The sequence below is a fragment of the Mauremys reevesii genome, linkage group 7 (assembly GCF_016161935.1).
Source record: "Mauremys reevesii isolate NIE-2019 linkage group 7, ASM1616193v1, whole genome shotgun sequence".
Taxonomy (NCBI): Eukaryota; Metazoa; Chordata; order Testudines; family Geoemydidae; genus Mauremys; species Mauremys reevesii.
Window position 1 is genome coordinate 91,163,086 of NC_052629.1, and position 27,989 is coordinate 91,191,074.

General features: G+C 41.8%; 1 protein-coding gene and 1 non-coding gene across 11 annotated transcripts in view; both read left to right on the forward strand.

The window, feature by feature from the left end:
* The window catches only part of HDAC11 (histone deacetylase 11), a 130,201-nt gene that overhangs the window by 11,629 nt on the left and 90,583 nt on the right, over positions 1-27,989 (forward strand). For 7 of the 10 annotated variants that reach the window (XM_039546057.1, XM_039546058.1, XM_039546055.1 and 4 more), the window contains 2 exons: positions 19,535-19,683; positions 25,230-25,330. In XM_039546057.1, the coding sequence (XP_039401991.1) occupies positions 19,617-19,683; positions 25,230-25,330 (168 nt within the window). In that variant the 5' untranslated portion in view covers positions 19,535-19,616. Of the gene's footprint in view, positions 1-14,114; positions 14,237-14,449; positions 14,586-14,669; positions 14,797-19,534; positions 19,684-25,229; positions 25,331-27,989 lie in introns of those variants that run through there. The other 3 variants (XM_039546056.1, XM_039546061.1, XM_039546062.1) reach the window with 3 other exon arrangements.
* On the forward strand, positions 17,242-17,314 carry TRNAK-UUU. Its single transcript has one exon. It is a non-coding gene; the product is annotated as a tRNA-Lys (tRNA).

Here is a 27,989-nt window from a genome sequence, read left to right on the forward strand (position 1 = left end):
TCCTGTGTTTCTGTGACACCAGCTAGCACACCCAAAGGATGAATTGATTCTACTCTGTCTAAGAACCACTGTGACAGTAGCACAGCAGGAGAATAAAGTGTATATTGCAGTCTGATTTGGCAGCCCTTAGTCACAATGAAGTTAATCCTTTATAGGGTAAGAACAAATTAATGGCCAACTCTGAGACAGCAATAGATACTGTCATCACTGCCCTGTGGATCAGAGAGAAGAAGGCAGGTGGGGAAGAGGAATGGAAGCCTATGGAACACAAAGGGTCAGCAGGCAGCGAGCTGAACTGTATTACCAACTGGTATTTTTCAGCTTTCCTGTAGGTGACAGAGCTAAGTCATCCATCCCCTGCTGATACCTTAAAACACCACAGGCCGCCAATCAAGATGATGTAAGCTGCAATTAAACCAGTGTTAATACAAGAATTGGTGTAATCACGGTAACTAAATGTGTGGGTGCTAATTGCTGGTCATTGACGTACTTCAGATGATGCGCAGCCTATTAACCTCAGAAATGCAGAGTGTGTATTACTTTCTTGTTCTGTGATCAGCACATGTCTTTGTTAAAATAATTTCCTATGGAATAAAAATGAAGATGAAATCAGCAGTTCCTTCCTCTGAGCAATAAGAAAGATTTTGCTGGGATATTTGGAAAACATGTGGGTTTTTATTTATTTATTTAATAGCGTTCAGATTGACCATAGTGTGGAGAGGGGGAATTTCCCTGTCTCGAGTGAATTTCCATTCCCCGGGATGGACTACAAAAGCCTCCCTATCTCATCAAAATATTTCCAAAGAGCAAATATTTTGACTTTGGATTGCATGAGAGTGCACCAAATCTAAGTCTTCATGAGACTCTCATCACTGTAGTATTTGAGTCCTTTACAAACATTAACACATTTATCCTCACAGCGCCCCTATGAGGTTTCATTTTTACTGATGAGGAACAGAGGCACAGAGATCATAGCCCAGATCCTGGAGTGTGGTATGAACAGTTTGCTCTGTAGTGTGGTTTGATTCTGAAGCTAAAGCTGTATAGAGGGATGTAGTAGCTACTACACCAGTGCCTCTCCCTATTACCATGGCTTCTGTATGCCTCTCTGATCCCTAGCTTCCCTAACAGCCTCTTGGGTGTATCTCATGTAACTTGTAGCCATCACTCAAGAATGATCCTGTCTACTCCAGCCAAAGACTGCAAGCAGAATGCCAAAACCGCATGGTCAGTAGTATCAAAGTCCACTTATAAAAAGGCTGCCGAGTACTATTCAAGAATGTAATTCTGAAATATTCTTAAACAGTTCCACTTTTTTCACCACAATGGGCATGGTCCTCAGGTTCTTTAATAAGAACTGAAACTCTGTAGTATTCTCATACGAAAGCAGGCCCATGAAAGTAACTATACAAGACATTGCACATCCTTGAAAGTTTGGTGTAACAGCTGCATCCATGTTAGCATAGTTGACTCAAACTTTTGCCACCTCTATAGTTTAATGGGCTAACCTCTGAAGCTATGATTGGTGCATTTACTTAGCAGAGCTGGTTGCAGGGAGCCACTGACTACACTGGCTACCTAGTTGTTTTGAGGTTCAATTCAAAGTGTTGATATTAATCTATAATGCCTCATATGAAGTAAGTTCTAGTTACCTGAGCGCTGATCTCTCTCCAAGCTGTGCCACAACAGCTGAGATCAGCTGATATGTTCAAGCTAACAATGCCTAGATTAAAATGTCTGTGGGCTGCTGATAGGGAAATTCAACTGGAATGCTTTTGACTCTGGAATTAATTTCCTTTACTGATCTGAAACACTCAAGGTGAATTGTCAGGCTGGAGGGAGGTTACTAGTGGAGTTCCTCAGGGATCAGTTTTGGGACCAATCTTATTTAATCTTTTCATTACTGACCTTGGCCCAAAAAATGGGAATGTGCTAATAAAGTTCGCAGATGACACAAAGCTGGGAGGTATTGCCAATACAGAGAAGGACCAGGATATCATACAGGAAGATCTGGATGACCTTGTAAACTGGAGTAATAGTAATAAGGTGAAATTTAATAGTGAAAAGTGCAAGGTCATGCATTTAGGGATTAACAACAAGAACTATTATAAACTGGGGAGGCATCAGTTGGAAGTAACAGAGGAGGAGGACGACCTTGGAGTATTGGTTGATCACAGGATGACTATCAGCCGCCAATGTGATATGGCCGTGAAAAAAGCTAATGCGGTCTTGGGATGCATCAGGCGAGGTATTTCCAGCAGAGATAAGGAAGTATTAGTACCATTATACAAGGCAGTGGTGAGACCTCATCTGGAATACTGTGTGCAGTTCTGGTTTCCCATGTTTAAGAAGGATGAATTCAAACTGGAACAGGTTCAGAGAAGGGCTACTAGGATGATCCGAGGAATGGAAAACCTGTCATATGAAAGTAGACTCAAAGAGCTTGGCTTGTTTAGCCTAACCAAAAGAAGGCTGAGGGGAGATATGATTGTTCTTTATAAATATATCAGAGGAATAAATACCAGGGAGGGAGAGGCATTATTTAAGCTCGGTACCAATGTGGATACAAGAACAAATGGATATAAACTGGCTATCAGGAAGTTTAGACTTGAAATTAGATGAAGGTTTCTAACCATCAGAGGAGTTAAGTTCTGGAACAGCTTTCCAAGGGGAGTAGTGGGAGCAAAAGACATATCTGGCTTCAAGACTAAGCTTGATAAGTTTATGGAGGGGATGCTATAATGGGATAGCCTAATTTTGGCAATTAATTCGTCTTTGACTACTAGTGGTAAATATGCCCAATGGCTTGTGATGGGACACTAGATAGGGTGGAATCTGAGTTACTACAGAGAATTCTTTCCTGGGTGTCTGGCTGGTGAGTTTTGCCCACATGCTCAGGGTTTAGCTGATCGCCATATTTGGGACCGGGAAGAAATTTTCCTCCTGGGCAGATTGGCAGAAGCCCTGGGGGGGTTTCGCCTTCCTCTGCAGTGTGGGGCACAGGTCACTTGCTGGAAGATTCTCTGCACCTTGAAGTCTTTAAACCATGATTTGAGGACTTCAATGGCTCAAACCAGGGGCGGCTCCAGACCTCAGCATACCAAGCGCGTGCTTGGGGCGGCATGCCGTGGGGGGCGCTCTGCCGGTCGCCGGGATGGTGGCAGGCGGCTCTGGTGGACCTTCCGCAGGCGTCCCTGCGGAGGTTCCGCTGGTCCCGCGCGGCTTCAGTGGAGCCGCGGGACCAGCAGACCCTCCGCAGGCACGCCTGTGGAAGGTCCACCGGAGCCGCGGGACCAGCGACCAGCAGAGCGCCCCCCGCGGCATGCCGCCCTGCTTGGGGCAGCGAAATGTCTAGAGCCGCCCCTGGCTCAAACACAGGTTTGATACAGGAGTGGGTGGGTGAGATTCTGTGGCCTGCATTGTGGAGGAGATCAGACTAGATTATCAAAATGGTCATTTCTGACTTTAAAGTCTATGATTCTATGAAGAGTAGTGACTTTTAGCACATGGTGTGAACCCCATCTGTTTACACAGGCTTTTGCCAAATGGAATGTGATATATTGCTGTAAAATCATGGGCTAGTTTATTTATTTACGTTGACTGCTCAACTAAATGTTGATATTGTTTCTGCATAAATAGCTGTACATCTCCCTGAGATATTCTGAAGGGTGCATTTTTATAAATCTAAAAATAAGTTAATAACAATTTTCAATAAATGGTTAATGGATTTGAAAATATTTCATGTGTGTACTTCGTGTGGTTGTGTTCGTTTTCATCAGCACTTCATATTCTTTTCTGAACCACTTATTTTTCTTATTTCCACTGCAAATGTTACCTGAGATGCTGGTAGTAGAAAATTCATGCACCTCAGTGTTCTTTTTGAATTGGGTTTTCATCTCTTAAATCAGTAAAGTAATTGCTATGTATAATTCTGCCTTATACTTTACAACCATGTAGCCTTAATATGTTACTTCTACATTTCAGATAGGACTCTCACATTGGTTTGAAATATATGAGCTATATCCTCCCCAACATAAGCCTGAGTGTCCTCAGACCTTTGACAGAAATCTTTTAAGGGATGTAGTATCCCTTCTAGAAAATGTTGTACTGCATAGAAATGTGTAATGTGTACCTAGACATCTTTCCAGTGGTTCATGTTAATCTTTTCTCAGAAGATGTTTGGGCTAAGCATTTGAATGAATCTCTCTTTCCCCACAGTATGATACAATTGGGGTTCTACTAAACCACTTCTTGGTGGTGCTGGAAGTGCACTGTAAAAGTTCATTTCCCTTTATTTTTTCAAAGATTTGATCAAGGGTATGATGTATGTTACTTCCTTCTGAATATGAAATGCATCTGAAGCTATATGGAAAAAGGGAATTCTGGAATATAGAATTTAATCCTTATCTTTTAGATTAAGAAACAGTAGTCCTTTTTGAATATTTTACCAAAATTTTACCACATTTTCAATGCCTGCTGTATATCAATCACCTAAGTTTTAATGTATAGCATTGGAAGTAATAGGAAGCTATTTTACATAGGAGACAAAAGTTGTATTTTATTTAATTCACCAGCTTTTTCCTATTCTGTATGCATAATAAAGGAATTACATAGCTCACCATTAGCAAAGGCACTATGAGGTAAGAGTGGAGCAAATTTCAGTTTAACTTAGTTTATCGGACTGTGTATTATTTTTTGCATCTTCTATGTCTGAAAAGTAAAAAAAGTACACTGTATATGTCTTTCATTCTGATGAATACCAAAATGCTTTAGAGACTGCAGTATCGCACTGTGACTGATACTGACTTTCCCTTAGAAACATATATAAATTTCTAAATAGGCTTGACCATGTATATCTATATGAAGACAGATAAATCAGAGGTTACACATGTGTGTGTATGTATTTTGTCTTATTAAACTCATTCCATTTCCCTCCTTTGCATACCACCACCCCATTAACTAGCTAGTCATGCTTGTAAAGTGACTTCCAAATTAACACTTGATTTGAAAACTTGTGCTCATTTGGAAAGAATTTCATTCCACTAGAAGCAATTTTAGCTGTCTCGCTTTCAACAGAGATTTACAGTGTAGAGCAGTAAATCAAATCTTATGACTCTGTCTTCATCAGATGGTCTCCTCAGGGGCTTTAGCAGAGACTTAATCTTAGGGAATCTTAACGGGCTATAGTTCTATTTTAGATAAACCATAGCTGAGATTTGTATATTCTAAATTTTGTTGAAATAGTGCAGTTTTCAAAAGAAGAATGAGGTCTAACCTGAAGCCATAAAATGGTAGGTAGTGCTATCAAGCTGTATTGTTTTAAAAATAGAGAATTTCAGGCTAGATGAATGTCAACAAGGGAGGCAGATTTAGGCTACTTGTAAGTAAAGATGAGACTATGAGAAGAGTAATGATGTCTTTGAGAAGCATCCAAACGATGCATTTCCAGTAGCTGTGTGCAATACTAAGGTATGAAATCTACAGCAGCTTCTGAGCTATATAAAACAGATCTTTTTCTGCCCGGCTGGATTATAGAAATCAATAATTTTACATTTTCTATACACCATAGAAATAGGTTTCTGATCTCAATCATGTCACCACATAATAGATAAAAGCTTTCAGGATCAAAGAGATTAAAGTAGCATGGTTTTCCAAGATGTTGCTCACTAAAAGCTTAATTAAAGCTTCTTTGGAAATTCATGTAATGATGTGTTATGAAAAAGCTTTACAGAAAAAATATCCTATTATAATCTAAAAACCCATTGCTTTCTTCATATTACCTTAAAAGCTATTTTATCCCTTATATTACTTATAGTAAATATGCTATACAGATGTTTCATCTGTTTTATACATAGTTCTCCCTATGAACAATCTGATACCAGAATCTAGATTTATGATAATTTTACAATAAATTCCCTTTGATAGAGCTCAAGGACACACAACTCCTGAGCCTGTGAACATTTCTTACACCTCATAATTTAAAAAGGGCCATTCCCAAGTATTCCACACAAAGACCTGAAAAGCACCTTCCTCTGTGCCCATAGGAAAGGGAATGAGGCTTTGCAGCTAACTAGGCCCCCTTCCTATATAAAGGAGCTCAGCACCTGTTTCAGGGGCATGATAAAGTCTATTGAAATCACTCCATTTCCAGTTTTTGTACTGCAATCTGGTAGCGTTTGTGACAGATATGACAATTTCCTGCAGTATCCTGGACAAACCTTATTGGATTATGTTTAAGAATCATAGGATTTCATGTATTCAAAAGGGAAATGTTTATGTTTTATTGTGGAATCGTATGTAACTTCTTTAAGGGGAAGACATGGCTAGTATAAACCATAGGAAATGCTATGAACTTTTTAATAACACTTTTTAAATGTTATGTTAGGACTCTTTTAAACAATGGGCCAGACAAGAATGAACTTTTGGTTGAATGGATTTCCTAGGGAATACAAATTTCCACTTCTGGACCCAACCTTTTGAAGCCACGTCTGAGGAGAAACCCACTGTGTATGATGGGGGTTTTCAAACTTCATTGCTCTGTGACCCCCTTCTGACCATAAAAATTACTAAACAATGGCAGGAGGAGGGACTGAAGCCTGAGCCCGCCTGTGTCCCACTACCCTGGGTGGAGGGGGCCGAAGCCTGAGCCTGCCAAGCCCCACCACCCTGGCGGGGGTGGGGGAGGGGCGAAGCCCAAGCCCCACTGCCCTGAGTGGGGGACCTGTAACCTGAGCCCTGCCACACAGGGCTGAAGCCATCAGGCTCGGGCTCAGGCTTCAGTCCTGGGCCCCAGCAAGTCTAATGCCAGGACTGGTGACCCCATTAAAATGGGGTCTCAACCTACTGTGGGGTCCCAACCAAGAGTTTGAGAACCACTGGTCTATGAATTACCTATTCCCAGATCAAAGACCTAGGCTGTATAAAAGAGGAACTAAACTTCTTGTTCTGAGCAAAAGGTGTTGTGAACTTGTAACCAAGAAAAACACCTACATGTGGTTTGAAGGACTATTCACAGGCCAGAGCTCTTGTTAGAGTTACTGTGATCTCTCTAGTAAGCTAATTAGCATGCTTATAGGTTCTTTTATTGTTTATATGTCTTCTCTAACGTATTTACCTTTAGAATAAATATGCTTGCCCAGAAAGGGCTGTGTTATAACTTAACTCTGTGGGTAATTATACTGTTTATAGCCACTGAGGAGAAGGCAGTCTATCTTGCTGGGGAATTCAGTGTTGGCAGGGAATTGTGCAGCCTGGAATTACCCCGGTCAGGAGGAAGAGAGATGAGTGTCTCTGCCTAAGAGAGGTTACAGCTGGGGAGGTAGAAGCCTCACAGTAGATGCCCTTGCTGGATGATGGAGGGGATGTACAGGTGCAGTTACTCTGAACTGTGACAGTGTTATCTAGTGTTCAGAGAATGAAATTGGAAACCGTGACTCCTAGGTTCTGTTCCTGGATCTGCCACAGACTTGCTTGCTGTGTGACTTCGATAACACACTTGACTGCTCTCTGACTTAGTTCTTTCATGTAAAATGAGTGTTTCAGTGCTTACCTAGAGTACCTCCCAGCTCTGCTATGGAGTTTTGATGGATGAATATAAAGTGCCGTATCCAATAAGTGTTGATTAATCCAAGGGTCATTTCTGACAGTGGATTCCTAATGCAGGCATGTTACTTGGAGGCTGACAGGTAAACCATTTACTCTAATTCTAGAAGGCCTAACCACCAAGAATAGATTCATATTTTCATACTATCACTCAACTGAAGGTTGGGCTGATAGGAGGCCATGATATGAATGGGGAGGAAGGGAATAAACTTGGAAAGCAAAGGTGAGAAAAACAAATTAAAGAAATCAGGGCAGATGCAGGAAGTTTTTCGTGTTGTGTATACATTTCGGAGACATTCAAAGTAACACAATTTAGACAAATTCCAGCTGGAAAAGAGATAATGGGTGAAAACAATTACACAATTGCAACAATTCTTAATTTGGCACTGCTGTGAGATTACCCAGTTGCTCCAAAATACAAAATTTGTGGGCTGTTGGGAAGGTGACACAGAAGAATAGTTTTTAGCAGGGATTAGTGTTTATGAGATACATCGTTCCAAATGTCAAAGGGCTATGGAATTTGTCATAACAGATCAAACCACTGTCTCAGACGCAGTCACCTGGATATTTCAAATGAAGTTGAAACCCCTCTTAATGCATCTAACTGAAAACCCAGAGGTCCACACTGTAAAACTATGAGAGTTTGAGAGGCTGATGATGTCTCATAGAACTCATTATGCTTTCAAAAGCATATTGTCTCCCAAGAAAGATTTGGTCTTCCAACACTATTGTTATTAAATCAAAGTAGTACTGATATTATATCCTATTATAATATGGAGGTTGGATGGATAGAGTGAATGGATTTGTTATTGGCAGAGCCATCCTTATAATTTTGGGAGGTCATAACTCATGCTATCTCTTACAATGCATAATTTTAGTCATTTTCTCTATCTGCAGGAACAAGAAGATTGTTTTTTGATGGTTATGGTAGGGTGGGACTCACCACTGCAGCACCTTCCACTGGATGTCCCAGGAATCAGCTTTGCTAGCCAGTGTGCCCTCTTCTGGTGGTATCTTGCAACAGTCACTTCTGCTCCAGGGACCCACATCACTCCCAGGACCGCAGTGTCCTTTTCATGATACAGCCCTCTGCCTGTACTGCACTCTGTGCTCCCCCCTTCCAGGGAATGTCACAGTCCCTTAGTCCAGCCACTTGCTCAGCGGTGAGTGGCAGTACCCAGACTTATCCACTATTCTGGATCCTGGCTCAGGGACCCTGTAGATGGCCACCGCTTGCAGCACCCTCTCCGACTCCTCAGTAGATTTCCCTAGGCCACTTTCCCACAGCCCCAGAATTCTCTTTGCCCTTGCCTCAGAGCCACAGTCCACAAATCCCTGCAACTCACCAGGAGCTGCCTTTAGTTCCTAGGGTCTCTGCCTGCAGCACTGCTCTGTTTAGGGTGCTTGCTGCCATAAGCCTGCAAGGCAGCTAATCCACCTCCCTCCTCAAGCTCCATGGATTAACTGAAACTGCTGTGCCCGAAGCCCTTCTTATATGGGCCAGCCCAGATTGGCTGCTCCTCGCAGCCTCTCTCTGATTGGCCACCTCCTGCGCAGTCTCCCAAGGGCTATATTAACCCCTTAGAGCCCAGTGTGGGGCAGGCATCCCATCACAATGGTATTTCAGATCATGCAAGTGAATCTATGCAAATAGACCCCTGTGCTTATACAAAGCCTCCTTGAAGTCAATAGATGAAGTCAAGACATATAATCTGAAATGACTTTGATGAGGTTCCATTCAAACACAGGAGTATGCCTACACTGGCAATGTTGGGGTCATAAGTGAGCAAAATAATTCCTCTCTATTCCTTCTAATGTGTCTTTTGTGATTTACAGTATGAAATGAGTGATTTCCTCGATGACTGACTTGAAAGCATGTTTAACTGACCAAACCTTGAGAATAGACAGGCTGATGGTTATTGATGACAACCATGATATATGCCTGTGCCTTCAAGTACATTGTAATTAATGAAGTCCTTTACCATGTTTTACTAGTATGATCCAAAACTATTCAACTTGCACTGTGTCTCAAGAGAAGCAGAACTGAATGGATAGTAGAGACATCAGTTTGACAAATTACATCAGAATACTGTGCAAGTTGGGTTGCAATCCATCTATTTGCTTGTTTTTAGCATGTATCTGGCACCCTCCTTCCTGAAGGATCCCAAAGTGCTTTACAGACAGTAATTAATAAATAATTAAATAATCATGTTATTCATGATGTTTCTATTTCTAAGTATATACAGTTCTCCTAGGAGACAGGAGACATAGATTATGTTCCCAGCTCTGCCTCTGAATTTCGTACTAGCTTAATTTATTTGTAGCTCACTTTCCTTATGTGTAAACTGGAGATTATACTTGCCTTCCTTTGTAGTTTCCCTATTCTCTTGTCTTGAAAATTCTATTTAGAGAGGAATATTGAAGCATGGAGGAAATCCAAAAGTCCATTGTCTGTGATCCTTGCACAGTCCATTTCCTATGGATATATTTTTGGGCTACTTAAACAGTAAGTTATTCCCTTCATACATGAAAAGAACTCATTACAATTTAGGCCCCAATCTTGCAAACACATAGTTATGTTGTTATACTACCATGAGTAGTCCCATTGACTTCAATGAGGCTACTCATGGTAGTAAAGTTAACATGTGCATAAGTGTTTGAGGCTTTAGATTGTAAGCTCTTTAGAGCAGGGACCATATTTTGTACAGTGTGTGGTTGTATAGTGCCTAGCACAATGGGGCCTGATCCACGACTGGGACTCCTAGGCATTACTGCAATACAAATAATACATTATTACAAAATTCCTGAAGTATAAATACATATTGAAATGTAGAGAATTGTTAACTTCATTGCAAAACTTCCTAACCGAGGAGTTTGTTAAACGTCTGTCTTTTTCAAGGTTAATGTATTTATTGACCACCTCTCATACCCTCACTAAAGCTAAAAAGAACCAACTTCCAGCAAGTATGAGCAGGTATGAAATTGCATCTTCATGGAGGATTCTGTTCATAGACTGGTTCAAAAGAGCTGCCGCCCCACCTCCCCTGGATCCATATGTAGTGTTAGAAATGCCACTGTTATAGCCACAAGTGATAGACCAAAAGAAGAGGGAACTGTTGCCAGGACCTCTCTATGCTATCAAATCTGCTAGTGGATAATTCTAGGGATTAAAAAAAAAAAAAAGCTATGCAGACCACTGTGGAATGGAGCAGAGCAGAAGGAAAAATTAAAACCAATGAATTTCATAGCTAAGCAGAATTTGTGGGAGATATTCCTTCACCAGGTAACTTTTTGGAAAAAGTTGGGAACTAAGTAAAACTTTCAGCTTTGAGATGCGTGGAAAGTGTCTGTGTAAAGATGTAGTTCAGATGAGCATGATTAACAGCAAACAGTATATAGGGAAAAAATATACAGAATTCAATAAATAAAGAAATACTGAGTGTAAATTTGTTCTTAATTTAATTTTGAAACCTAATTTATATGAAAATAGAACAGTTAAATATTAATTACATATGTAGCCAATAAAACAAATCCTAATTAGCACTAAATATTAAAGTCATTAATAAGAAATAAAAGGGAGATATGAATGAACTAATGTTTCGAGGCATGTGCATAAAAAGTCAACATGAAAACAAATAATAATTAAAAGATAATGTTAACGGGATAAAATGTTTTCACAGGATAATGGTTTCCTGGTTCTAAATAAATACCAAGGTGAAATCCAGGCATCTGTCAAAACTAAACATCAAGTTACAGACAAGATATTTTAAAGTGGGAGACATTCTCCAGTACTCTCATGGAAGCACATTATTTCTCCTCCACCGAGAAAATGATAAATCTGTACGTTAGTCATTTGGTTTGATGGATATTGTTGCCATAGTTGGACTGTTGTTCATGGCTGTATTATTGATTAGCTGTGTTTGTACATAACAAATTAGTTATGTGCATGTTAGAATTTGTTGAGGTTTTTTTTTTACACTAAATTATTTTTTCCTCTCGTATCAGGTAGCTCTGAAATTAGGAATGGCTTGAGTTTCCAACAATTAAATGTGCACCTCATGCATGCATGCAAATTAATAATGTTGGTCTGGGGGCAAGAGCAGGCAATTGGTCATCAGGCTCATGGGGTGAAATCCTGGACCCACTGAATTAAATGGGAGTTTTGCCATTGATTTCAATGGGATCAGGATTTCCCCCCTGGTTTCTATCCCTGGATCTGCTACTGACATGTTGTGTGATCTTTGGCAAGTCATTAACTTTATCTGTTTATCTGCCTAATGAATTTATAAATTGTGAAGCACTTTCAGATCCTCAGATGAAAAGTGCTATAAAGCTGTTATTGAAAATCTGGGAAGGATAAAGCCTGTATTCAACATAAAAAATGCACAGTAGGTAATTGACATACTTACAAAAATCCTAATATGGTTTTACTTCTCATCACATTAAATAAATTACTTTTATTCTGTGATCTTTTATAGTTTCCTTAATCCAGTTCACAGTGTAACCTTTCATCTTCAACTGATCTTTCATAATTCTAGTGTGCCACTAAAAGTCGAGTACAGATTCTCAAGTGCAAGAGGGCCTTTAAAAAAAAAACTAACCAAACATTCATCATTGAAGTCCCAATGTGTGACAGCCTCGATACTGTCTATGGCAGGGGTCCCCAACACGGTGCCCACGGGCGCCATGGTGCCCGCCGGGACGTCTAAGTGCGCCCGCGTACTGGCTGGCAGACAAGCATCCGCCGAAATTTCGGTGGCGACGCCTCTGGATGACGCTGCTTGTCAGCGGCATTTCGGCGGATGCTCATCCGCCACCATGGTCCTCTATGACTCGGCGTCTGAAAAAGGTTGGGGACCACTAGTCTATGGCTTGTAATTTTATACTGGCTAGAGGACAAAAGCACTACTGCTCTCTGCTGGCTGAATTGTAGCTGCTTGCATTCATATGCAGGACTGCTTCTCCTTTGACTACCTGGCTCATGATGGAAAAGGGCCAATATAGCCCCTCTTTTCCTTTTAAATAAAACATGAATCACAGAGCACCCAAGTGGAAGTCATTCACAAAATACTTAATCTTTATTAAAAATAATAAAGCTAGAGTCTCTCTCATCCCATTTGTACACATTGTGATAACTAACTTGTTTGCTACTGGAATGACTCATTGCAAAGCATATCTAACAATAGAGACCTGAGATCTAGCCCTATTGTTGAGAGTGCAGCCAGAGATGTATTACAATACCATGATGCATTTAGGAATAAATAGCATTTTTTATGCTGCACTTATCTATTGGCATATCAGATCAAGTCTCCTGCCTCTAGCAATCGCCAGTAATGTGCAATAGTCTGTACTGGTGGGAGCTAACTCTGGAGTTCAATTTGTAGTTGCTCCTCTGCACCTCTTGTTCTAAAGCATGTCACAATCCATATATTTTGTATAGCAATTATTTGACCTACCAGTGAAATGGCAGCTGTCTAACATCTTAAGCAACCCACACAACTTAGCACAGAAAAAAGAAAGGGGCATTTAGGTGGCAGAGTGTAATAATCTATCTTTCAATTTGGCCAAGAATTGTAATATCCACAAATAATGAGGACCTCTGTGTTACATCTCATGTAAAAGACAGCACAGGGCCTTCTAACCTCATGCAGGGCCACTGATTCTGTAGTAACTCAGGGTGACATCTACTGAATTGTCAACAGGAAGCATTTAAAGTATGGCTTGGAAAGTCACCAATCCAAGTATAGAGCAAATCCAGCCTTAATGTGTAGAGTGACAGGCACGGGCAGCCAGGACCGGCTCCAGGGGTTTTGCTGCCCCAAGCAGCAAAAAGAAAAAAAAAAGAAAAAAGCCGTGATCACGATCTGCAGCTCTATCGCCGCCACTTCAGTCTTTGGCAGCAATTTGGCTCCTGATCCTTCGCTCTGAGAGGGAGTGAGGGACCCGCCGCCGAAGACCCAGACTTGCCGCCCCTCTCCTTTGGCTGCCCCAAGCAGCTGCTTGCTGGGCTGGTGCCTGGAGCAGGCCCTACGGGCAGCATAACTTCTGCTGGTAGCCTGAGTGGGGCTGTGAGCTCTCTGTGCCCCTTTCCAGCTCTACCTATTTGCAGGCCCCTTTCCACTCAGCCCTTGCTCTGTGACAGGGCCGTAAAGGGCGGGCAAAGTGGGTGTTGCTGGCCTGCAGAGACAGAGCCACCTCAGCTGCTGTCCCCATGGACCCAAGCGGCAGAGATGAAATGGGCAAAGTGTCACCCGCAGTAAAGGAAAACCGGTGTGTGTGTGTGTCCAGGTGCTGCCCTTTGCTCCGCGCTGGGGAGTCCTGCAAAGGAAGGGGGAAGGGCCAGGGAGATGAGAAGAGATGAGGCCTGTGCAAACTCTTCTGTGTTCTTGGGGCAAGAGACTCTTCCACCACTTCTATCTTCTCCCCCCAGCCCAGCCCGGCGCAGCGCAGCGCCCCGTTCCTAGCTCCTGCCCCCCAGCCCAGGGCCCCGCCCCGCAGCCTTGCCCAGCCAGTGCCGCCCGATCCGTCCTGGGCCGGGCCTCTCGTGTCTCCTCCTCCCGCCCACGGTGCGGGGCGGCTCGGCCCCGCCCCTCCCGCGGCGGAGCGCTGGCTGGCAGAAGGCGGCCGGGGGGATGTGAGTAGCTGACGCGACCCGGGCGGGCCCGGGCCTTGTTAGACAGGCGGGGCCACGCCCGGCCCCTCCCGGCACGGCGCGGCGCGGCGGGGGCCTCGCTCCCTGAGTCGGGGACAGGGGTTGTGGCGGCGCAGGGAGGGAGGGCGCAGACCCCGGGCCGGGGGCGGGGGTGGGGGCTGCAGCGCCCCAGGCCTGGCAGCACGGCCGCGGCCCGCCGGAGGCCCCATCAGGGCCCCCCATGGTCGCTGTCTCCGCCCCGTAGGCAGGTGGGGTTGACTCAGAGCCGGTCCGGCAGGCACCGGCCTACATCGCCCCGGGGGGCGGAGCCCGACAGGGACCGTCCTTGCAGGTGACGGCAGCGGGATTTGAACCAGCACAGGAGGCGCCAAGCGCCGGCCTCCTGCCCAACCCTCCCCCCTTACCTGTCCCACCCCAGGGAGACCCTCCCTTGCTGCTCCCCTCCCAGCTTCCTCTGCACCAGCCTTTCACCCCTTGACCACGCCAAGCATCTTGTTTCTGCAGTACCCCTCGCTCCGGAGTGTCTCTGTTTCCTCTCCCAAGTCAGTTTCCTCCACTTGTCCAACATCAGCCTTTTTTTCTCTGACCTGCTTCACTGTAGCTCCACTGTTTTGTACCACAGTCTCCATGACAGCTCTTGGTGGAACAGCCTTTTTGCGTTGCTCTGCTTCATCCATTGGCTATCTGTTGTTATAGCTCATCTGACCATCCATCTTTCCTCGCGTCTCATAATCTCTCTTTCCCTCAGCATTATTATTCTTGGCATTATTTTAACAGATGTAGTCAAGGTGAAATGTGATCAGTTTTAAAAATGAGTTAAAAGTAGTTTCAGATACTACACCTGCTCCTGAACAACTGTCCATAAATTATGTAATACATTTTTGGTGATTTTCAAGACCATTTATAATACTTTGTAACACTGGTAATAAACATGCAAACTTAAGGACCCACCCACTTGCTAAAAGTTTAAGTAATTTATGGAGAACCCAAGAGTACCCTTACCAATTTTTGTGGTTTTACAGCAGGATGGACTGATTTCAATCACCATTTTTAATAATGATTTGAAATCAACAAACAGGAAACTTTGATTTAAATACTTGATTTTAATCTGTTTTTCCATTTATACTTCTGATTTTCCTGAAGAAAGGTTGAATCTCATTAGTCAATAACCCTTAAAAGAAGTTGACGTGCAGCTAAATGTAGCTTTTACACTAAATTTGGTACTTCATTTTGCTAAGTAGGAGGATAACCATATCTATACACATTTATTTAAGCAGTGTATATAGCTTAACATACATTTATTCAGATTCTTAATTTTTACCTTTTTATTATGTTAGATAAAGACAAATGATGCATTTATTATTTACTAGATTAATTTGTGATTTGTGCCAACCTGCAATTGGGTGGAAATTGGAATACAATTTAAAAAGCACAAAACCAGCATTTTAAAATTGTTTTTATTAAGTAAACCAAACTGCCTTAAATGTTTTGGATACAGAAGAAAAAAAGTAAGTTATTAAAACATGTTTTGCATTGAACATAAATAATTTATTAATCGCAGGTATTATCGTGGTTAGTAAATTGAACTGATTGTTTCTGGCACTGTCTTTTTCAAGATTTTAGAATTAGTAGATCTCATCCTCTCACACCTTGTTTTTATTCATAGATTGGAAGAGGAAAACAAGCTTTTATGCTTTTTAAGCTTCCATTTGGTTTCTTAACTTTGTATGAATTAGTCTTTGAACTAAACTAGTTGAATATACTGAAAAGAAAAATATATTCTCTCTACTACTGTCAAAAGCTGGTTGTAGCACTTCAACAAACTTTGGTTCCAGATGCTTAGCTTAGTGACTTTCACCAGTTCAGTGATTTGACTTTCTTTAAAATTTCGGCAGCAAATGTATTGCTTAATATTTTCTTTATTTAATGTACATGATTTTAAAAGAATCTAGTAAGTTTAGGCCTTAACATTAGTTTGCCATAATTTCAAATTTAATTTTAAATACTTTTCTTTTAAAAATAAACAGTTAATTTAAATAAAAAATCCATTTTTAAAAAAATGAATTTTCATCCATCCTGAATTACAGCCATATTTTCCTGAGGTTTTTGTGTGTTTAATTTCTCTCCATTGTTGTGTGAAAAATAACCCACAGAGACAAAAGGGAGAACTGATTATAAAAAAAATGGTGTCTGATTCTGGAAAGAACCCCTTCCCCCAATATTTTTCCTGTTATCTCCAGGAATTGTAGGTATTAATTTTAACTATAGTAGGTAAAATATTTTTAGATTGAGGTGTGATTTTAATAAAAATGTTCTTTTAATTCTGCAAGAGGTACAGTTTGTATGAAAGACAATAGAACAATCACAACGTGATTCTGTAGTCCTGACTCAGGAAGAATTTCTAACAATCTCTGTGGAAGTTTTGTGTGAATCAAGATTATAGTTTGGACCCTAAATTTCCAGTGTGTTTTGTATTTCCATACAGTTTTAGGTTTGGTTGAGCATTTTGACTTGTATTTTGAAACAAAACTTTGAAACTTGAGCCCAGTAAATCAAAATAAACTTTAGATTATGTCAAGTGAAAAATTGGACCTACCTTTTAAAATTTAAAATGGGTTAGTGTTTAATCAACTTGGAAAAGGGTGGAACAGGTAGAAATGGAACTCAGTTTTGTCAATAATTGAATTTAGCACTGGAATGAGATAATGTACATAATCATTTGCATCTTCTTTGTGTGTTTTGACATACTGCTTCATTCAGGTGCTTGGACATGAGTAGGGCCCTACCAAATTCACAGTCCATTTTGGTCAGTTTCATGGCCAGGGGTTTTAAAAATGAGTCAATATCACATTTTCAGATGTTTACAGGTGTTGTAATCTGTGGGGGTCCAAACCCAAAAGGCAGTCAGGATGGGAAGGTTGCAAGGCTATTGCAGGGGGTCATGGGATTGCCACCCTTACTTTGTCCTGCTGCTGGCAGTGCTGTGAGCCTGGCTAGCTCAGTGGGCAGAGCATCAGACTTTTAATCTGAGGGTCCAGGGTTCAAGTCCCTGGTCAGACACTTAACTACTCCCCAAGGTCTTAAAAATCCCTGTCTTTGGAGTCCTTCTTGATGGCAGTGCTGTTGCCTGCAGAGGTGGGCAGCCAGAGAGGAAAGCCTGCTGGCTGGGCACTTAACTCTAAAGCCAATGCTATGGCCAGCAGCAATGCAGAAGTAAGGGTAGCAGGGTTTGGGAGGGTGCGTTATCATATGTTTGGTTTTCCCAGCAGTCTCCCACCCGAGTCGGGGAGATGACAGCTGGAGCCACAGCCTCCCCGCATGGTTCTCTCAGGCAGAAGCGGCTCCATCCCACTCCCTGCCCGGCTGCCAGAGAAAGTGGCCAAACATGCTGATAGGGAGGCACAGGGAGTGAAGGACAGAGCCCCTGTCCCTCCCTATCCCCAGCAGGCCAATCCAGGGTTACTTGACACCCTCCATACTCCTCTACGTATCACCTCTGAGACAAGGTTTTGGAACTAATTAATACACAGTAATAAGTCACCAGGAGCAGATGATGTTCATCCGAGAGTTCTGAAGGAATTCAAATATGAAACTGCAGAACTATTAACTGTGGTATTTGACCTATCACTTAAATCAGCTTCTGTACCAGATGACTGGAGGATAGCTAATGTGATGCCAATTTTTAATAAAGGCTTCAGAGGCGATCCTAGCAATTACAGGCCAGTAAGCCTAACTTCAGTTCTAGGCAAATTGGTTGAAACTATAGTAGAGAACAGCATTATCAGACACATAGCTGAACACAATTTGTTGCGGAAGTGTCAACATGGCTTTAGTAAAACGTAATCATGGCACACCAATCTATTAGAATTCTTTGAGGGGTCAATAAACATGTAGACAAGGGTGATCCAGTGGATACAGTGTACTTGGACTTTTAGAAAGCCTTTGACAAGGTCTATCATGAAAGGTTCTTAAGCAAAGTTAAGGAGTCATGAGATAAGAGGAAAGGTCCTCTCATGGATCAGTAACTGGTTAAAAGACAGGAAACAACGGGTAGGAATAAATGGTCAGTTTTTCGAATGGAGAGAGGTAAATAGTCGTGTCCCCCAGGGATCTGTACTGGGACCAGTGCTGTTCAACATATTCATAAATGATCTGGAAAAGGGGGGAAACAATGAGGTGGCAAAGTTTGCAGATGATTCAAAATTACCCAAGAGAGTTAAGTCCAGAGTTGACTGCAGAGAGTTACACAGAGATCTCACAAAACTGGGTAACTGGGCAGCAAAATGGCAGATGAAATTCAATGTTGATAAATACAAAGTAATGCATATTGGAAAACATAATTCCATTTATACATACAGAATGATGGGGTCCAAATAAGCTATTAATACTCAGAAAAATAATCTCTGAGTCAATGTGGATAGTTCTCTGAAAACATCTGCTTAATGTTCAATGACAGAAAAACTAATGGAATGTTAGGAACCATTAGGAAAGGGATGGCTAATAAGACAGTAAATATCATAATGCTGCTATATAAGTTCATGGTATGCCCAAACCTTAAATACTGTATGCACTTCTGATTGCCCAATCTGAAAAAAGAAAAATTAGAAAAGGTACAGAGAAGGGCAACAAAAACGATTAAGGGTATGGAACAGCTTTCATATGCGGAGAGATTAAAAAAACTGGGACTATTCATTTTATAAAAAAGACGGGGGATATGTTAGAAGCCTATAAAATCATGAATGAGATAGAGAAAGTGAATAAGGAATAATTTACTCCTTCATATAACACAAGAACCAGGGGTCACCCAATGAATTAATAGTCAGCAGGTTTAAAATAAAAGGAAGTACTTCTTCACACAATGCAGTCAACCTGTAGAGCTTGTTGGCCAGTGATGATGTGAAGGCAGAAACATAACTGGATTAAAAAAGAATTAGATAAGTTCCTGGAGGATAGGTCCATCAGTTACTGTTAGCCAAGATGGTCCTGGGTGCAACCCCATGCTCTGGGTGTCCCTATGTCTCTAACTGCCAGATGTTGGGACTGGATGATGGGATGGATCAGTTGATAATTGCCCTGTTCATCCCGTGAAGCATCTGGTGTTGGCCACTGTCAGAATACAGGATACTGGACTAGAAGGACCATTGGTCTGACCCAGTGTGGCCATTCTTATGTTCTCAACAAGCCAGACAATGGCCCCACTGCTTAACGTGGGGTGAGGTCATTAGATTTTCCTTTACCAATCATTAGGAACAGTGATGGTTCTATTTTTTTTTCCTTAAGGCCTCACAGAACTGAGCTGTATCATGAAGTTCCACCAACATGCTGGCCTATTGTATATTCTCCAGACTACAACATCACATTTATGGGATTGGAGAAGCTACATCCGTTTGATGCAGGGAAATGGGGGAAAGTAATCAATTTCTTGAAAGGTAACATAATGACAAGGTTACACTTATTATTCAACTTTTGTTTAAGTGGTGTTAAACTGACACTTGTGCAAAGAAAATGGAACAGAAGTAATTGCATGCAGGCTCTATAAACATTAACTATAGTTATTGCTAATATAGACAATAGCTGCTCTGCATTACTGTCTGTCTTGCTTTTACTTTCTGGGCAAACCATGCTTTTTTTCTTTTTAAATGTATCACCTTTGTAATACTTTAGTGTCGGTGAAACCACAAACTTAAATCTCAGCAAGTTTAACTTGCCCTTAACATTTCTTATGTAAATTGAGGTCCATGCACTTTACACTGTTGACGCTCTTGCAAGTGAGAATTTAAAAACTGAGATTCTATCTGAGCCTCTTGGACATTAAACAAACTGCAGCAGTTTTCTTTAAAGCATGGTTTGCTCCACTGTCCTTGGCACTTTCTTCCCCACCAATATTTTGCCAAGAACTTTCCACCCCAGTTGTGGCTGCATTTCTGTGTAGGGTGACCAGATCACCCAGGTCAAATATCGGGACGTGGGGGGGGCGGGGCGGGGGCAGAGCAAAAAAAAAAAAAAAATCCCCCACCCCCGATTCCTCCTCCCTCCACAAGCGCTGGAGGGAGGCCCGGGAGACTCAGGGGAGCACGGGGCCGGGGTGAGTGTGAGTCCAGCCTGGCCCCGAGCAGGCAGGACTCAGGCGCGGTACCTGGAGGGAGAGTACGGGGTGGCCTGCGGGGCCAGGCAGCGGCTGTTCTCCCCACCTGGGCAGCAGGACTCGGGAGCAGCCGCTGCTGCAGCTCCCACTGCCGCGGGGGGAGGAAGCGGCCGCTGGCCAAGCTCGGCAGCTGCGGCTCTGGCGCCCACGAACCCCCCGAGCCCAGGCCTGCTGCGGGGACCCAGCGCGCACGCTGTGCATACCCAGCCCCTGGCCACTCGCGTCTGGGCTGGCTGCCCAGCTGGTGCAATCCTGCGGGCGGCCTCGGAGTGGGGGCAGCAGGCCCCAGCCCCCCGCATCCTGCTCGGGTCCTGCAGGGGAACGAACGGGACTGGGCTGCCGATGCCTCCGCCACGGGATTGCACCAGCTGGGCAGCCAGCCCAGAGGCGACTGGCCAGGGGCTGAGCGCAGTGTGCGCGCTGCCCCGCAGCAGGCCCGGGTTCGGGCCCGGGCACCAAAGCCGCAGCCGCCGAGCGCCACGTGCTTGGCCACTTCCTCCCCCCGCGGCAGTGGGAGCTGCAGCAGCGGCTGCTCCCGAGTCCCCTGCCCAGGTGGGGAGAATAGCCGCCGCCTGGCCCCGCGGGCCGCCCCCCTACTCTCCCTTCAGGTACCGAGTCCTGCCTGCTTGGGGCCAGGCCAGACTCACACTCACCCCGGCCCCGCACTCCCGAGTCTCCTGGGCATGGCATGCTTGGAAAGAGGCGGGAATTTGGGGAGGGAGACAATGGGGCGGGGATGGGGGCGAGGATTTGGGGAAGGATCCAATGGGGGAAGGAGGGGACGGAGTCGGGGCAGGGGAGGGCACGAGCCCTTCGGGCTCCGGAGCCTTTGCTTGTTTGTCCAGTGTCCCGACCTAACATTGGTCGGGACGCGGGACAAACAAGCAAATATCGGGACAGTCCCGATAAAATCGGGACGTCTGGTCACCCTATTTCTGTGGTGCTGTGTGTATGTAGAGTGAAACTCACATAATGGTTGTCAATTTCACTCTGCCATTGGGTTTGAAAAACAGCAGGAAAAATAACTAGTTGGTTAATTTTATTCTGACCCACTGCTGGGCAAAACTATGAGCAACAGCAAAAGTACAGGAGCTGCCTATATAAAGACTCATGAAGGCAGCAATGCATCAGTAGGTTATTTTCAAATCGTAAAAGCTAGAAACATCTTTAATGGTAGCTTAGCATGCAAAATTCCAATCACTGCAGAAAGTTCCCTACTTTTCAATAACAGAGGATCAAGTGAATTTTTCAGACTCTGCCAAAGTACTTCACAAACTGCATATGGTAGAGAAGATCCCAAATCCATGCCAATAAAACATTTATAACAAACCATATAAACTATTCTGTTTGTGCTACATATTTTAAAGAGAAATTAACATAAAATTGTTAGAGACTCTTAAACATGTTTGCCTGTTTTCACATTGCATCACCTGTGAAGTTGGTATTAAGAATCTAACTGTTGGACTCTAACAGGGGACTCTTGTGCTTGTGCTGATTCAGGTGTAGAAGGCAAAGGCCCTATGTTTTTAGTGTACAAAGCATCCTGTTGGTACTCAGTAAATTATTTATCCTCAGAACAGGTGCAATACAGGATGAAAAAGTGCAAGTATACCAGATCTGCTGCATTCACATCTGTTAGAGTTCAATCTCGATACCCATTTAATTTTTAGTCTCTCTGAGACTATCATAAGGAAGGCCAAATTAATGCCAGTTGACATATGTATTCTGAGAGACTGCCTTTTGACATATACTATCAAACACTTGTCAGACACAGATGACCCCTATCCACAAAAGACCACTTTATCAACTGACTCTGTTCTGTTTTTCAAACCATAATGATGTAATGAACATTTTGACATTTAATGTACTTAGTGTTCATTGTGGTTACAAATTGAATACTAAATGTTTTCTATCAGTACTAGATTACAAGGTGATGAGAGGGGAAGATAAATTAATAAAAGGTTGTCTTTATAGACTGGAAGCAGATGCTGTTTTGCAGTTCCAGTTACTATTTATTTTAAAGCTAATCCTGAAACTAAAACTGCACAATGGCTCCAATTCTACTGAAATGAATGAAAAAAAATCTTTCTTATGCATTGTGATCCTTGTAAACATGTAAAATACTTGACTTCCAAGGGGAAGCACTGAGTATGACTGAATGTAACTGGAGCATTTTGCTTGCTTCAGTCTCTCTTTGGAACAGTATAGCAGAAGAGAGAACATTCCACCCTGACTCTTACCACTAAAAAAGTTTTAATGACTAGCTTGCTGCATTAAATTATATATGGTGTGAATCTGACTTACTCTTGAGATTGCTGATGGAACCTAATATATTTCAAATTAAGTAGCAAATCACATTTCAGGAAGAAGGAGACTAACTGTGGCTTGCATATATCCATCCCTTACTATTTCATAATATTGTGATAATTAATGTTTGTAAAGTGCTTTGAGGTCATCTGATAGAGGCATAAAGATTAGCGTCCTGAGAGGCACTAATATTGCTGTTTACACAGATGAAAAGTTCTGTGCAGAAATGCTGTTGGGAATTTCAAATATAAGAATTAAGGTCAGAGCTTGTAAAACTTCAACACCTTTTCACCCGAGGACTGAGATTACTTGGCCAGGTCAAAAACACCTGTCAAACACACCATGCCCAAGCCAGTGGCCCACCCAGACCCATGTCTATTGCATTGAAATTGCCATATATTCATTCTTCTGTCAATAAAGCAACTCTGCCTCTGCACATGAATTAAATTCTTCCCCTCAAGGGTGCATTGAATGCATTCTGATATTCTCCCCAGTTAATGAATTCTGGGATCTTTCCCAGTCCCCCTCTTCAATCAATGAATCTTGACTTCCATCCCCTCCATCCCCCAATTAATGAACACTGGGGCCTTCTGCCTTTGTTGAGCTCCTATGAGGTTGCTGCCCTTCTGGACACACTGGTGTTTCTTCCAATTCCTCTTCTTCATATGGACACTTCTGCTTTTCACTCTCCAGTTCCTCAAGGAAAAACTGATGGCCCCAGACTCTTTTCCCCCCCTCTCCCATTTCGTAGACGAGAAGGGCACTCTGTTCTCTGCATCCCCTGACTGGAAAACTACTAGAGGCATTTTGGCTACTCTGTTCTGATAACTTCTTCCCTGAAGGGAGAAGTAAGTAGCTCCTTAGCCTTGCTCATCTAGGAAAAATTTCTACGTGAGCTGGGTGAATTGGCAAGGTGGGTTTTTCAAGCCTTGGTCAGTAGGAACACAGAAGTTCTACCAGTACAGACTTTGTTGCAGATATTCTTTTATACCATGCCAGTGGAAACAAAATCCGTCAGATTACATTCTTTTTGCAACTGCATTAAGAAGGCTTTTCACAAAGTGTAGTTGCTCAGCAGACATGTACTATATAATATAAACAATTATAGAGACAAGGTAGGTGAGGTAATATCTTTTACTGGGCCAACTTCTGTTGGTGAGAGAGACAAGCTTTCAAGCTTACACAGAACTCTTCTTCAATTCTGGGAAGAGCTCTGTGTAAGCTGGAAAGCTTGTCTCTCTGCAAGCTTGTCTCTCTCACCAACAAAAGTTGGTCCAATAAAAGATATTACTTTGCCTACCATGTCTCTCTAATATCCTGGGACCAACATGGCTACAGGAACACTGCATAAACAATTATGTGATGATCACTGGTGTTATACTTCTAACAGCTGATCACCGTAGATAAAGCATGCATAACTGTTCTCCACCATGGGCATTGCTTAGCCATCCTTGATGCACTGAAATGAAGTTTGGTGTACCATCCAGAAAATGTATCCACATATGTCCCTGCTTGCATTAAAAATATCACATATATATATACACACACACACATACACACATATATCCATGTACAGACATCTTGGGGTGATATTTAGGAAAGCAGTAGTTTGTACTGGTAAAACTTAATTTTATGTAAGCCTGTGGGCCACCAAATATGGAGAGCAAGTAATTGCTTCCAGGCGTCTGCAAATTAAATATCAATAGGGGTTTGACAATGTTAAATGTAATAATTAAGCCTAGATGTTCACGTCTTATCAGAACTCCCTAAGTAATTATTATTCTTTGAATTTTGGTATTTCCTGCTCTGATGATTCAGTGAATTAAATGTCAGTGCTTGACTGTGGAATTTGCAGTAAAATATACACCTCTACCTTGATATAACGCTGTCCTGAGGAGCCAAAAAATCTGACCGCGTTATAGGTGAAACCATGTTATATTGAACTTGATTTGATCTGCTGGAGCGTGCAGCCCGCACCACCCCACCCCCAGAGCGCTGCTTTACCGCGTTGTATCCGAATTCTTGTTATATCGGGTGGCGTTATATCTGGGTAGAGCTGTATTAAAGAATCAAGGTGAATAATTGCGGATACCAGGACCAGAGTTTTCAAATTGTATCCATGTTTAAACTAAGAGTGCCCTTTGGATATTTATTCTGGTGTTTAGCCTCATTTGTCTTCTGTTCTAAAACCTTCACTGCCTACCTTTCCTTTCCAGTTTAAACAAAGAAATTAGCACTTTGAAATTATAAAGTGGCCTATGAGCATTATTAAATTCTTATCATTATTTTAGTTTTATCCATAAACAATTTTGTTATATTATTTATATATGATTAATAACTTGTGTAGAGTGTGTGTCTGAAGCATTTATTAGCACTTTGAATCAAAAGTCCATTTAATGCAAAGTACTGTAGGAGCTCCAACACCTACAAGCCAGATTCTAAAATTGTAGGGAGAAAAATTGGAAAGTTCAACAATGCTGAATAACAGTTTTTCTTCCTCCTTTTTTTCCCCTGCTGTTTCAGAAGAAAAACTAATTGCAGATGACTTGATTGTACAAGCACGAGAAGCTTCTGAAGAAGATCTGTTGGTTGTCCACACAAGACGCTACCTGAATAAGTTAAAGGTGCTGTATCCACTGGTTATCTTTTAAATAAACTTTTTGGAATTTATTTCAAGCAGTAGATGTCCTGCCACTGGCATAATGTTGCTTCCTTCTTTCTGGTCAGTGCCTGTTATTAATGAACCAGCAAATTCCAATTCAGCAGTTTACCAGAGCTATATTCTGGATTTTCCCTCTAACTTTTTAACTCTTTTTCAGAGCTATTGTTTCAAAGTCAGACCTCTATTTGTCATAGTGCACAACATTTAAAAGTTCAGTGATAATTGTTGAAATTGGTACTGGAAGTCGAGTCTTTACATCAGCAGAGTTGACAAGCTGTCAGTAATCTTGAGATTACGTTGGATACAGACTAGGACCTCTATCTTGACGTGAAGGTGCGACTGAGCAATGGTGCCACTAAGACTGTTATTAACTGTATCCTAAAATATTTTCCTTCCTTTCCTAGCAATAAGTGGCAGCATAAATGAGATCTAAACATAATCTAGACTAGAATATTTCTGTTCTGTATTTGGGGAAAAAACAGATGATACCATATAGTGATGATAACACTATTGCTATTCCACTTTTAACTCTGGAGGCTGTTAAACAGAAGCTATTAAAGCTAGACATTTTTAAATCAACAGGTCCAGATAATTTGCATCCAAGAGTTTTAAAGGGCTGGCCTAGGAGCTCACTGGACCATTACTGTTGACCTTCAATAAGTCTTGGAGCAATGGGGAAGTTTCAGAAGACTGGGAAAAAACCTATTTTGTTCCAATTTTTAAAAAGGGTAGTTTTAGGCCTATCAACCTAACATCAATCCCTGTCAAAATAATGGAGCAGCTGTTACAGGACTTGATCAATAAAGGATGAAAGGAGGGCACCATGATTAGTGCAAATCAATATTAATTAGCTCCTGTCAAGCTAAATTGATATCTTTTCTGATGAGATTACACATTTGGTTGATAAAGGGAATAGTGTTGATATAATATACTTAGACTTCTCTAAGGTGTTTGACTTGGAACTACTCAACATTTTAATTAAAAATCTAGAACAATATAAAATTAATATGACACACATTAAATGGCTTAAAAAGTGGCTAACTGAGAAGTCTCAAAATATAATTGCAAACAGGGAATCATCTTGAAGCAACTCTGTTTCCACTGGGGTCTCACAGAGATTGCATTTTTTATCATTGACCTAAAGAAAACATAAAATTATCAATGATAAAGTTTGCAGATACAAAAATTGAGGGACTGGTAAATAATGAAAAGGACAAGTCACTGGTTCAGAGTGATCTGGGTCACTTGGTAAATGGGGCGCAAGCAAACAATATGCATTTTGATATGCACAAATGTAAATGTATGTATCTGGGAACAAAGAATGTACACCATATTTACAGCATGGGGGATTCTATCCTGAGAAGCATGGACCCTGAAAAAGATTTGGGGGTCATAGTGGATAATCAGCTAAACATGAGCTCCCAGTGTGATGCTATGGACAGAAGAGCTAATGCAATCCTGGAGAGAGAAAAAGAAATCAACTGAAGCAGGTTATTTGAAATTTGTTAAATAATTAAGCAATATAATCATGTTAAGATATATACAAGTATTTATACTAATACTACAAATACAGATCAGCAGAATGAGTGCTATACATTTTTATATCAGGAGGTAGCCGTGTTAGTCTGTATCCACAAAAACAACAAGGAGTCCAGTGGCACCTTAAAGACTAACAGTTTATTTGAGCATAAGCTTTTGTGGGTAAAAAAACCTCATTTCTTCAGATGCATCGAGAAGAATCTGAAGAAGTGAGGTTTTTTACCCATGAAAGCTTATGCTCAAATAAATCTGTTAGTGCCACCAGACTCCTTGTTGTTTTTATACATTTTTATAGTTGTTTCCAGGTTCCCTTCAATATCTTTTTTAGCTGTAGTCAGTCTAAAATTGAAATAAACAGAAGACAGCTATATGCTGTAATATATATATATATATATATATATATATATATATATATATGCATGCAGAATGACTACTAACTACTAACAAAGCAAAACTTAATGAAGTTGTCCTATAATTTCTCTGGTAGGCTTATCTGAAATGTAGATAAATGTCTTATAAATGCCTCTGAGACAGAAGCATTTGCCAACATAAATCCTTCCATTTAGCTTTTCTGTCTAACTTTGATTCTGAAGTTATATTCTCTTCCCTCATCTCCTTTGAAAATCTGCTTTTGCTACCTCTACGATGTTGCCCATGTGTTCCACTACCTTAGCTTCATGGCTAAAATCCTCCTCTGTGCCTTCCTCCCCTCTTGCCATGACCATAGCCTTTCCCTTTGGCTTCCCATGAGCTCTTCAGATTCCAGCATGTCCAATAAGTCACTTCCTCCTTTCTCACTTGAGCTATCATTGTTTATTATACAACCCAAAGGACTAGGAGCGTGATATAATTTACCAACGACAGGGTCCCTCCCTTCCAAAGTGTTTAGAGCAACACCACAATTGATAACAGACGTATAGTCCTGCCACTGTTGGTACAAGATGTTTCTTATTCATAGCTCCTGGCATTTGGGACAGCTTTTCTTTGGCTCTGAACTTAGACTTTCCTTTTCTTAAAAAAAATTCCAGTTGAAAATGCCTTTTAAATCCCCTTATCCCTTTACTAGAATTTTTTGTTTTAAC